This window comes from Nansenia antarctica (genome assembly GCF_963989245.1).
Source record: "Nansenia antarctica genome assembly, chromosome: 6".
NCBI classification, from domain to species: domain Eukaryota; kingdom Metazoa; phylum Chordata; class Actinopteri; order Argentiniformes; family Microstomatidae; genus Nansenia; species Nansenia antarctica.
Genome location: NC_137676.1, coordinates 46,245,898 through 46,258,380, shown reverse-complemented (window position 1 = coordinate 46,258,380; position 12,483 = coordinate 46,245,898). Strand labels below are relative to the sequence as shown.

At 48.9% G+C, this 12,483-nt stretch overlaps 1 protein-coding gene across 1 annotated transcript in view; it reads left to right on the top strand.

The window, feature by feature from the left end:
- Nucleotides 1–12,410, top strand: part of rerea (arginine-glutamic acid dipeptide (RE) repeats a) — a gene marked incomplete at its 5' end in the record, with an annotated part of 72,112 nt that extends 59,702 nt beyond the window's left edge. The window contains 14 exon segments of the mRNA XM_080535036.1: nucleotides 5,099–5,261; nucleotides 5,478–5,570; nucleotides 6,220–6,237; nucleotides 6,240–6,346; nucleotides 6,348–6,419; nucleotides 6,814–6,975; nucleotides 7,125–7,238; nucleotides 7,378–8,057; nucleotides 8,059–8,751; nucleotides 9,403–9,625; nucleotides 9,725–10,439; nucleotides 10,794–10,934; nucleotides 11,075–11,243; nucleotides 11,418–12,410. Coding sequence (XP_080391162.1) covers nucleotides 5,099–5,261; nucleotides 5,478–5,570; nucleotides 6,220–6,237; nucleotides 6,240–6,346; nucleotides 6,348–6,419; nucleotides 6,814–6,975; nucleotides 7,125–7,238; nucleotides 7,378–8,057; nucleotides 8,059–8,751; nucleotides 9,403–9,625; nucleotides 9,725–10,439; nucleotides 10,794–10,934; nucleotides 11,075–11,243; nucleotides 11,418–11,451 — 3,384 coding nt within the window. The 3' untranslated portion in view covers nucleotides 11,452–12,410.
- Nucleotides 12,411–12,483: the final 73 nt, after the last annotated feature.

Below are 12,483 nucleotides of genomic sequence, written 5' to 3'. Positions count from 1 at the left end.
ATTGCGATTACTCATGTTGTGGTTGTTTTCCTTTGTACTCCAACTGATAATTCTCTAATATTCAGAGAGCGTCTTGTGTACCCTATGTCCGTAGCGAAAACATATTTACCCAGTTTTACCTTTTTTGCTTCTTCACAAGCAGTTTTTTACCTTGTTGGGAGTGTATTATTGTATGCTTGTAGAATTGTGCTGTCATTAACGCACATAATAGTATGGCTGTATTACTATACATTTGAAAAGTTATTAACTTTACATTTTAGAAAAGCCTGCAGCTCATTACGAATTATCTACATGTGGTCCAGTGGAATTTACTCATCAGGATACATTAACTAACTTTGGAACCTCATGGCATTTGCACCAACCTTGTGTGTGTTTTTTGGCTGGGCATTTATGTCACTAAGCTCTTAACATTTAAGTGTAATATAATGTATTCAATCTTTCTCAAGCTCATGAACGTTTACGTTTGCCCTCAAAATTATGCATTAGCCAATGCTACAGTTAAGCATAGCTAGGACCTTACACTTACCAGTACAGTCACAACATATTTTGCTCAAACAGTTTAATACCAAGAAAGAACAAGTATGATGATATGTATTATTTTATTTTGATGTCATTTAATTCTAGTCAAATCAAAGTGTATTGGTCACATGCAGAGGTTCTAAACGGTACAATCAAAAACCCTAACCCTTACTTTGCAAGCTTCCTCTCAACAGTGCAGTAATGACACCCAAGTTAAAGTCAAATAACAGCAATACACAATAGGGTATGGCGCAATACAAGAACTAAGTCAATAACAATTTTTAAACTATAAGTAGCAGTAACTAAGATAAACATTATTCTCCACCTTCCTGAAATTAAAGTCAGCCGTCAGCACCACCTCCTCCTGCTCTCCCCCCTGAGGCTTGAGTGTGGAGGGAGCATGAGGGACACAGGCAGGCTGCACTAATGTATGTTTACACAACTCTGTATCAGCCACCAGAGCCTACAGACCACATGCTCCTGCTGGTCTCTGCTGTCGTGGTTGATCCTCTTAATAGCTCATCCAGCTGAAATGCGAGAGAGATTTTTTAGGAAGGCTTGTGGTTAGATTCAAGGTTGATTGTCCATTGTTATCCTCAGTTTGCTCTTTATTCCTCCCTCACGGCTCTCCCCCGCACTTGCCCCCTCCCCCTTTTTGACTCTCCCCTGTTCTCTCCTCCCTCCCCTGTTCTCTCCTCCTTCCCCTTCTTTCTCCTCCTTCCCCTGCTCTTGCCAGTAACGGCCTTAACCGTTTGGCTTTATGTCAAAGCAGGGGCCTTTTGTGGCTCCGTCACAAATCTGCCAGGAAAAACAGAAACCATCTGTTCAGGCCTGAGAGGGGATGAGTGTGTAAATACATGAGTTTAGCCCTCGCCCTCGGCCCTGCCCGCGCACACAGCGCCACCGAAGCCAGCGGAGGCTCTCACACTCCCACTCATCCTCGGCAGCGCACACACACACACACAATGCCATGCTTCAGCAAGAGAGTGGAGCTGTACAAAAAGAAACACGCAAGCCAGAATGCATAGGCCTACTTGTAGGCAATTTTACACACACACACACACACACGAATGTCACAACATGTGGTCTACCATTTCAAGTGGCAATAACTGGGAGGCAAGCACTGAGTGTCATGATCTGAGGGTAAGCCCTTTCCTTGTTGGATAATCCACCACCCAGAAATCTCCTGCAGATGGAAGCATTCTAAAAGGCCTTATAATACCAAGCTTATGTTGTCACTATCTCATGTTCTTGGGAGTACCAGCACACTCTGTACTTTGGTTATTTAGAGGGCCATGGGGGAAAAGAGGGGGCAGAGAAAATATCGGGAGTATCTGAATATGCACTTTTTTAAAACACTGGCATTTTACAATCTAATTTTCTTTCCGGTTTGTTTTGGACATCTTACGACAAAAGAATTGTAATTATCCCTTAATAGATTCACTTGTTACAGTTTAGAAAGAAGGAAGCAAAGAATTAACCAACCCCCATAGCCTCTAAGCATATACTAGCATGACAAATAGTTTGTGACATTTATGTCTTGGGAAAAGAACAAGATCAGTCTGAGATATCATCCTTGTTTGGCTTCAGAGAAACCCATCTTGACAGACAGGCAGGTTGGTAGAGGTATTTAAAGTGTCAATCTGTCTTCTTGACGCTAATTCACTGCATGAGGCCTTCCACAACCACAGGAATGTTGAATTCGTGACCAGCACTCCCTGTGTTGAGGCTCCCTACGTTGTTGTACTCCTTATGGAAACATTTAATCAAGAAAGAGCCACCCCATCCTCCTCCTTTGTGTATATTAGACTTTGATGTGATGAGCATTATTCTACTCTTTCCTACTCAAGGCACACACGTTGGAGAAAGATTAAAAGAAAAAGACACCACTGCTCTCAGATCTCTCAAATGTTATATGATAACCTGTTTTGGGGCAATGGGATGGTTTTCTTTTGGTTATAATAGTTTTTGGTTTCCACCTGAGGAGAAACATTTTCAAAGCAACAGATGATCCCCCCCCCTTGGAGTACTTCCTTTAAATGTCTCCTCTTCCAAATGTTTTGTATGTCTTACAAACCCCTTTACAAACTCCACCGTTAATGTTTTCATTAATCCCTGACATGTATAATGGTACTTGGCATGGTGTAAGTGATTGAGGGCCGCGGTGACCTTTCCCTGGCTCTGCCGGCCTGTTGTTGAGGCAGTGTGGTTGTCAGCCTGCAGCAGGGAGGGAGAGGGCTGCTGCTGAGAACAGTCATTAAGTACAGAGCAACGCCAGCACTCAGCCCCACTCCGCACTTTTAATCTGCACATTTCAATTAGATTTCACATCAGGACGCCTGCCTTCCCTCAGTCGGCACCTGCGCCCTGCTTGCCCGGCAGCCTGGCCAATCTAAAAAGAAGGCACATAAGACAATATTATTGGTCATGGCAAAAAAAATAAACTGTCTTTGAAACACTAGAGAAATAATGTCTTGCTTTCTCAACCTGTGTATATTCATTGGTGGAATGGAACTCAAAATAAGATAACTGGTAGGATTATATAGTCCCTCGTATCAGGAAACAGCCACTAGTAATGGTATAACTAGTAATGGTATAACCAGTAATGGTATAACCCGGCTGCTGCTTTATGCAGTCCAAGTGGCCTCAGTGCTCGCTCTGAAGTGGCTCTCTCCTCCGAGGCCTCCTGGCTGTGTCTCCAGTCAGCCCCCCCCCCCCAGAGGCACGTGGAATCCATCCCACAATTCCAGATGTGCTGTGTGGAAGTCCTTGGGTATCTCAGAGCTCAGCACCAGTGGGTTTTTAGGCTATTTTCAGACTTAGACCAATTGCTTTGTTACAGCACACTACCTGCGTGTAAAGTGTGCTTGGACATGAAACAGCAGCCTCTGTAAATGTCCTCTGTAGACTGCACTGGATATATGCATATCTCCTAGGAGCGTTATGAAGAGGATCTCATTAAACTGGCTCAACGTAGTGAGCTTAGGCCAATCAAAGCAGCAGTTTAGAAGGGCTTATCTTGTACCTTGATGGCTGATATTAAAGAGGCTTGTGGAAACTCTTAGAAGGAACAGCCATGTGATCCTCAGCCTGTGTTTACACACGGCAAACCTGGAGGTCCCAAGCAGCCTGAACTGGCCTTTCATTCAATTAGATGATCATTCACGCCACCTCTATTTGTGTTCCTGTGAGTGTAGAATAGATATTCGAGCAATTCTTTTTAATCTATTGAATAATGTAGGTCTGAAATTGATGCCATTGTGTTGATTCACTGAAATCTTTAGCAAACCCTCAGAAATAAAATACATATTCTGCAAAACAAATGTTGCAGCCATGTCCTAGCTCAACATCTTCTGTGTATGGATTTCTAAGTGTCCACCATTTCATGGAAGCTTTCATTTTAATCCATGTTGAGAGTCTTTGCTGTTACCTCTCTGTGCAGCTAAGAATTGGTTACGCTGTCACCAAGCTGTTAATGTGTTTTAGAGAACGATGCGAAATTTATGTGAAGTAGCACAGCTGAAGCAGGAAGGGAAAACAATCAATAGACATTAAAGCAAAATAGCTCTGTTGAGCATGGGTTTAACAGGCCCATAGATACTGGATGACTCCTCTGGGCCTTACAGATTACAGGTGACTAACAGCCCACCTTCCCCTTCACGAATGCATTAACAAATCGAATGGAGGACTAGGCTACTAACAACTGGGAGTTCAGGGTTGGGGAGAAAGGCTAACCCCACAGGAAACTGCATAATTGCCCCTGCTCCTGTCGCCAATTTCAGGGCATGTGTATTATTTTGAGTGTGGCCGGAAAGCGGCAGTTAATTTGCACAGGCTGCCTCAGCAAAGTGCTTTCTGATCCATGATTGCATGTGTTAATGTTTCAGTTGGGTATTGATTTCCTGGCGGCCTTTTGTACGCTGGATTTATCCGCCTCGCTCTCTGGCAAGCGCACCCCTCCGAATGTTTGATTAAAGTTCAATTGACTCTTCCAGCGAAGGGGCGAGGAGCCATTTCACTCCCTATTTGTAGCGCCAAAGCTCTCCCCGACATGTTCTTTTGTTCCTATTCAAGCGCCTGCCACCCAGGCAGCCACCAATGCACTGATCCTAATACCCCTGCATTCAGTGAGCCTCCCAGCCTAATCCTGGGACAGACACGGCCACAGCACAAACACACCAAGGCATCCACAAAACCTGGCATGGACTCATTCCACTCCATGGCCTCTCGCAGTGAAGCACTGGCATGCTGTAGCTGTTCATGAATTATATGTCAGAAATCCAACTTTTGACAAACATGAACATCAGTTATTTATTTTTCACTACCCCCAGTCTAAATGCACCTAAATGCAAGATTACATTTACATTTTTGGCATTAGGCAGGAAGATGGTTTGTTTATACATTTACCAAATTCCAAGGGAGAATAGTCTTTTTCCTTTCCTCACTAATGATTCTTCTTCAATTACAACTACAGGGATCCGGAGTGCACTTGTGTGTTTTTACAGGTTTCTAAATGGCTGACAATATCAGTGGTCCTAGTGCTTGTTGCTCAGTGTGTATCTGTCTTATTGCCTTGCAGGGGGAGCTGATCACATTCTACTACTACTGGAAGAAGACCCCTGAGGCAGCGAGCTCTCGAGCCCACCGCAGACACCGTCGCCAGCCCGTCTTCCGACGAATAAAGACACGCACCGCCTCCACGCCAGTCAACACCCCGTCCCGCCCCCCCTCCAGCGAGTTCTGTAAGTAGTAGTAATAGTACAACCCTTTATGAGCAGCTAGAGAAAGAGGAGCCAGTGTGACAGAGGCTACAACCAAGAGTGTCAGAGTGGCGGAGCTGCTGCTGCTAGTGTGGCTGCATTCTTTTTTAAAGAAAGAACGGAGCGAGGGCAGTCATTTTGTTGATAATTTGTTATTGTTTGATTGACTGTCATGTGTTCTCTCCTGCTCTCGTCCAGTGGACCTCAGCTCAGCCAGCGAAGATGACTTTGACAGTGAGGACAGCGAGCAGGAGCTAAAGGGTTACGCCTGCCGCCACTGTTTCACCACAAGTAAGACATCCGCTGACACACACACACACACACACACACACACACACACACACAACATCACAGGGACCTGCATGACAATCATCATCATGGTTGTGTTCAGTATGAATCCAGCACCTCACAGCGTTGTCTGACAGATGGGCATCAGAGGATGTCAGCATTAATTTGATCAAATCAGATAGTCGCGCCCACAGCTCTCCTCCTCATTACCCCTCTCCTCTTTCAGCACAGCTGGCTCTCAGTGCCAACCTCCATCTGATGCTTAACATCACCGCCAGCACAACTGGGAGGCTAATAACTGTCTGTTTTTGTGTTGGCCAGCATACGCCCTGGTATAAGCATACGCCCTGGTGATTTCAGATGTGTGGCTGTGTGTCTGATATTGTCTGCGTATCTCAATGGCTTTTTTTTGCTTCTTTTTCTTTTGGGCCAGTCACTCAATATCAATCAGTGCACCTGTTTAATCATATGTCATAATGATGTCATATCCCATCGTTGGTCATATGAACTCAGCACACACACACACACACACACACACACACACACGGTGTAATGTGATGGATTTGATGCCGGTGTTCTCCCTCATGTTTCACAGCCGCTACGTTGACGTTCTCGCTTGACTCACCAGTGTATTCTAACGGCTTTCCCTCAGCCTCCAAGGACTGGCACCACGGGGCCGAGAGAACATCCTGCTGTGCACTGACTGCCGCATCCACTTCAAGAAGTACGGCGAGCTGCCCCCCATCGAGAAGCCCGTGGACCCGCCGCCGTTTATGTTCAAAACCCGTCAAAGAGGAAGAGGATGGACTCAGCGGGAAGCATAGCATGAGGACCAGACGGAACAGAGGCTCGGTACGCACCACCCCCCCCCCCCCCCCCCCCTCACTCTGGCACCTTCATTCTCCCTGACCTCAGAGCCGTCTCCTCAGAGGACGGATGGCCTTGTGTCTGTAGAGAGTGCCAGAGAGGAAAACACACATCCATCAGTACACACATCCATCAAGCAATTCTTATCTGGGCCTAGTCGTGAAACATGGGATGAAAGTTACAGTATTGTGAAATCGGTTTTCGCTTATAGCTACTATAGCTGATGGCATTTGGAGGAATTAAACATGGGTAGGGTATCTCTCTCTTTCAAGATACTCTAGCTGACTCCTGACCACTATGATTGGTTTCCATACAATGTCAGTCTCTTATGTGTGGAGGCTTCTCCCTGACCTGTTATCTCTGGTCCGTGTGGGTTCAGATGTCAACGCTACGTAGTGGCCGGAAGAAGCAGACAGCCAGCCCCGATGGCCGAGCCTCCCCAACCAATGAGGACCTCCGATCCAGCGGGCGCACGTCACCCAGCGCAGCCAGCACAGACAGCACTGACAGCAAGACTGACTCTATGAAGAAATCCAGCAAGGTACACACACACACACACACTAACACTCTTTAATGCTTTTTTTTCTCAACTCTAACACACTCTTCACACAATGAGATGAAAAAGCTTCTCGCCTCTAATGTCTCTTTGGACGTTGCCTCTAATGTCTTTGATGATGTGAAACCCCCCAGAAGATTAAGGAGGAGGTGCCATCGCCCATGAAGAATGCCAAACGCCAGCGGGAGAAAGGAGCATCGGACACAGAAGAGGCCGAGAGTGCCAGCGCCAAAAAGTCCAAGACACAGGTGAGCGTTTGTGTGCGCGTGCGTGCGTGTGTGCGTGTGTGTGTGTGTGTGTGTGTGTGTGTTGAGGGATTGTAATGGACTCCTGTCCTGGGTTGGTAGTATTAGTACTCACACCTCAACTCACAACCCTGTCCTTTAGGAGCTGAGTCGGCCTAACTCGCCTTCAGAATGCGAGGGGGAGGGCGAAGGAGAGGGCGAGAGCTCGGACGGCCGCAGCGTCAACGAGGAGTGCAGCAGCGACGCCAAGGACATCGACCAAGACAACCGCAGCTCCTCCCCCAGCATCCCCAGCCCCCGCGACAACGAGAGCGACTCCGACTCGTCGGCCCAGCAGCACTTACTACAAGGCCAGCACCCCCCGGTGATCCAGTGTCAGCCGGGCATCTCGGCCTCCTCCACGGCCCCCACTCTGCCCTCGTCCACAGCCCCCTCGCTGCCCCCCCAGATGTCCCCCTCAGCACCCCCCACTTTGCTAACTCCCCAACCGTTGCCCCAGGCCACCCCGCTCTCCCTCATCCAGTCAGGGGCCTCTCTGCACCCTCAGAGGCTGCCCTCCCCTCACTCCCCTCTGCAGGGGTTGACTCAGGCTCCACCCCCAGTGCCCTCCCAGTCCCTCCCCAGCACACTCCACAGCCCGCTGCCCCCCATGCCTCATTCACTCCAGGCCGGCCCCTCCCACCTGCCTCACCCACACTCCCTGTCCTCTCAAGTCTTCCCCATGGCGCAGTCCCAGGTCCCGCCCTCCGCCCTCTCAGGCCAATCGCAACAGCGCCCCCACACGCCTCCCTCCCAGTCGTGCTCCCAGAGTGCAGGCCAGCATCCAGCATCCGCGCGAGCAGCCCCTGCCCCCCGCCCCCATGTCCATGCCTCACATCAAGCCCCCGCCCACCACGCCCATCCCCCAGATGCCCAACCCCCAGTCCCACAAGCACCCTCCACACCTCTCGGCGCCCCCTTTCCCTCAGATGCCCTCCAACCTGCCCCCGCCACCTGCACTCAAACCTCTCAGCTCTTTGTCCAACCACCACCCTCCCTCAGCCCACCCCCCGCCCCTCCAGCTCATGCCCCAGGGCCAGCAGCTCCAGCCGCCGCCAGCCCAGCCGCCGGTCCTCACCCAGTCTCAGAGCCTTCCAGCCTCAGGCAGCCACCAGCCCCCTCCACCCCCTCCCCTTCCTCCTTCAGCAGTCTCTTCCCACCCCAACGTGCCCCCACAACCCCTGTTACTTCCTCACCCGTTCACTTCTGTCCTGGCTCCCTCTGGCCCTCCACCCTCCAACTCCTTACCAGGCCACCAGCTCCCCTCCTCTTCATCATCCTCCTCCTCCTCCATCTCCATGCCCCTCCCTGCGTCAGTCAGCTCAGCCTGTCCAGGCCCTGCCCTCCCACCCGTACACATTAAAGAGGAGCCCCTGGATGAAATGGAGGAGCCAGAGAGTCCTCCACCCCCACCAAGAAGTCCCTCCCCCGAGCCCACCATCGTCAACACGCCCAGCCATGCCAGCCAATCAGCACGGTATGTCCTGCTCACGCAATCAAACGCTGTAAAAAAATAAAAAACACTCGCTTATCAACAGTCTAGAGAACTGAGAACTGAAGAGTGTTGTCTTGTGATGTTGATTAGCCTACCGACTACATCAGTGTCTGCCTTCACATCCATAAGCTTTGGTGAAGGAAGCAAATTGAATATCCTCTTTGGAGGCCATGATTAGCCTTCAGCTTTGAGTGCCTTGCCTGATGGCCTCAATTCATCGGGGATGGAGTGCAGAGAGATTAATTACAGGAGGATGTGAGTGAACAGAGCCATCGGAATATAAGTGTGCGTGGTAGCCTTGTGCTCGAGTGGCTCTCAGACTGACGATGAATAACTAGGTTTTAATTCCAGAGAAACTCATCACAGTGAAATTGAGAGGTTGAAGAGTTTGTTTCTCACTGAATGACGGGCTCTTCATTTTAAATCAGATATTCTATCCAATTTCTGTTTGCAGTGAGAAGTAGTCTTGTGGGTTTGCACATTATTTTACACGGACAGCTCACTTTTTCTAATGATATTCAGGATTACACTTTTTAAAGAAAATACCGTAGAGAAGATACTTGAGAGCTCGCCTGTTCTGTGAAAGATTTCTGTCCTCTTTTTGTATTAACATGTTTTACATTGTGTCTTCAGGTTCTACAAGCATCTCGACCGGGGTTACAACACATGTGCTAGGACAGACTTCTACTTCACTCCACTGGCTGCCTCCAAACTGGCCAAGAAACGAGAAGAGGCCGTGGAGAAGGCCAAGAGAGAGGCTGAGCAGAGAGTACGGGACGAGAAGGAAAGAGAGAGGGAGAGGGAAAAGGACAGAGAGAGGGAACGGGAACGAGAGAAGGAGTTGGAGAGAGCGGCGGTGAGTGTTTGGTGTAGCAAGCCTCTATTGGCTCCTAGTTTTGTCTTTCATGTCTCCTTTAAGTAGCTGTGTCTAAACTCTGTGTTTCCCTCTGTGCAGAAAGCCAGTTCGTCTCACGAGGGAAGGATGGGCGACCCCCAAATGGGTGGCCCCATCCACATGCGACAGTTCGATGGCCCACCCACCACCATCGCCGCTGTGCCTCCTTACATCGGCCCAGACACGCCCGCCCTGCGTACGCTCAGCGAGTATGCCCGCCCCCACGTCATGTCCCCAACGAACCGCAACCACCCCTTCTTCGTGCCACTCAACCCCTCCGACCCCCTGCTGGCCTATCACATGGGGGGCCTGTACAACGCCGACCCGGGCATGCGGGAGCGCGAGCTGAGGGAGCGGGAGATGCGCGAGAGGGAGATCCGGGAGAGGGAGCTGAGGGAGAGGATGAAGCCCGGCTTCGAGCACAAGCCTCCAGAGATGGACGGCATGCACCCCTCGGCCAACCCCATGGAGCACTTTGCCCGGCACGGGGCCATCTCGCTGCAGCCCATGGCAGGCCATCACCCCTTCGCCTCCTTCCACCCGGGCCTGAACCACCTGGAGCGTGAGCGGCTGGCCCTCGGCGGGCCTCAGCTCAGGGCTGAGATGAGCTACCCAGAGCGGCTGGCCGCGGAGAGGCTCCACGCAGAGAGGATGGCCCAGGTGGCCAACGATCCCATCGCCAGGCTGCAGATGTTCAACGTGACGCCGCACCACCACCAGCACTCGCACATCCACTCACACCTACACCTCCACCAGCAAGACCCACTGCACCAAGGTGAGCGAAAACCCTGCTTTGTTGCACCAACACTATTCATTAAATTAGCATGATAATAAATTTAATTACACACAATTTTCATCACCTATTATCACAGGAACACAATACTGTAAGCAAAAATGGTAACACTGTAAACAATGTTTTCTTAAGGTGCTGCTGTAGTTTTTGTAGAAATGTATTTGCTTCTCTTTATCTGACAGCCTTGGTATGAATATGAATAACCCTTATTGATCTCTGGATCACAAATGGCTGTGGCATGTATTGAACTGTGATGAATTGTATGTATGAATGTACCCTGAACAAACACACACTAACACCCAGAAGGTGGTGGCGAATGTCTTGTGTGTCCCCCAGGCTCTGGGGCCCACCAGCTAGTAGACCCCCTGGCAGGAGGACCCCACCTGGCACGCTTCCCTTACCCTCACGGCGGCATCCCCAACGCCCTCCTGGGCCAGCCGCAGCACGAACACGAGATGCTCCGCCACCCTGTCTTTGGTAAGGACCCCCTCAAACCAACATTACAAGTCTGCTCCGTTATGAAACCAACTGTACTGCTGGTGTTTCTACCGCAGACTGTGTGGATAGCCCAGTGACCTGTGTGTAACCAAGCCTATGATTGGTGTAAACCCTCACAGGTACTCCATACCCCCGGGACCTGCCTCCCCAAATGTCTGCAGCCCACCAGCTCCAGGCCATGCACGCCCAGTCGGCTGAGTTGCAGAGGCTGGCCATGGAGCAGCAGTGGCTGCATGGTCACCACCACATGCACGGGGGGCCTATGCCTGGACAGGAGGACTACTACAGGTCAGAACTTCATCACACACACACACACACACACACTTGAGACTGCATGACACAAGTCTCGTCAACCAACTCTTTATTAAGTTGCACATACTAATTTCAGCTCCCCCTATTTCAATTTGAGAGGGTGTAAGAGAGGAGAGGTTAATTTCCGCTGTTGTCCTTGTTGTGTTGCAGTCGGCTGAAGAAAGAGAACGATAAGCAGCTGTAGCCGCCGGAGGATGCAGAGACACGCAGGCACACAGGAAGTTGTTACAGAACAGTCTGGCAGAGGAGCTCGAGGGTCCTCCAAGCATTTTCAGTTGCAAAGAACAGAAAAGTACGAGTGGATCGTCTGAGGATTCTTTGTCTTTCCTGTCGTGGACGTTTTTTATTTTTTATTTCTCAAGACATTGACTTTATTTGGTTTATAGCCTTCAAGTAGTGACAACGTCCTCAAGACTGATTGTGACTTTCCTGCATGAAAATACTCTAAGCTTCCCTGACGTTTTTGTAGGTGCTAGAATACAAGACACTTTGTCACTGTGCTTATGAAAAAAAGAAGACCAGTCAGGCCATTATATCGGAAAGATTAAAAGTGCTATCTTAAATTCAATGTTTATTTTAATACATTGTTGGAGGTTTTCATGAAAAGCTGCAGCATGGCGTTTTTGAGTCTGTAAATAGTATATATAAACATATAATTATTATTATAATTATTATTATTATTACCAAGTGTGGATTCCAAACCAAGTCGTTTAGACCTCCAATCTTTTACGTTCTGAAGCATTATCCCTTGTTTCAGAGGGGAGCACCATGGCATTACTTGAGAACGGTTTTCTGAGATGGTTGCGGTCCAGATGTGGTTTTGCTCAGATAATGTTGTGTAGGATCACACACATCATACTCATCCATAAAGCTGTCACATCTACATCCAGTCATCATACACTTGACAAGCACCATAACGTTGCATTGCCTAAACTCAACATGTTTAGTCACTGATTTGAGACACTTGAAGAGGAGTGATGTATTGAGGCATAGATCATGGAATACCCGCCCACACCCCTGAAAAAGACACTATTGCACTGAAATGGAAGGCTAGAGCATCCTTACGTTACTCCAATTGTTTTTTTAATGATGAATCATGTCAATATCAGTGTTGAGTCAACAAAATCAAAAAGCAGATTTCAAGATTTTACAGTTTTTAAAATGTCAATAATGTCAATATATTTGACCAGGAGTACACCTGCTTCACATTATGTCT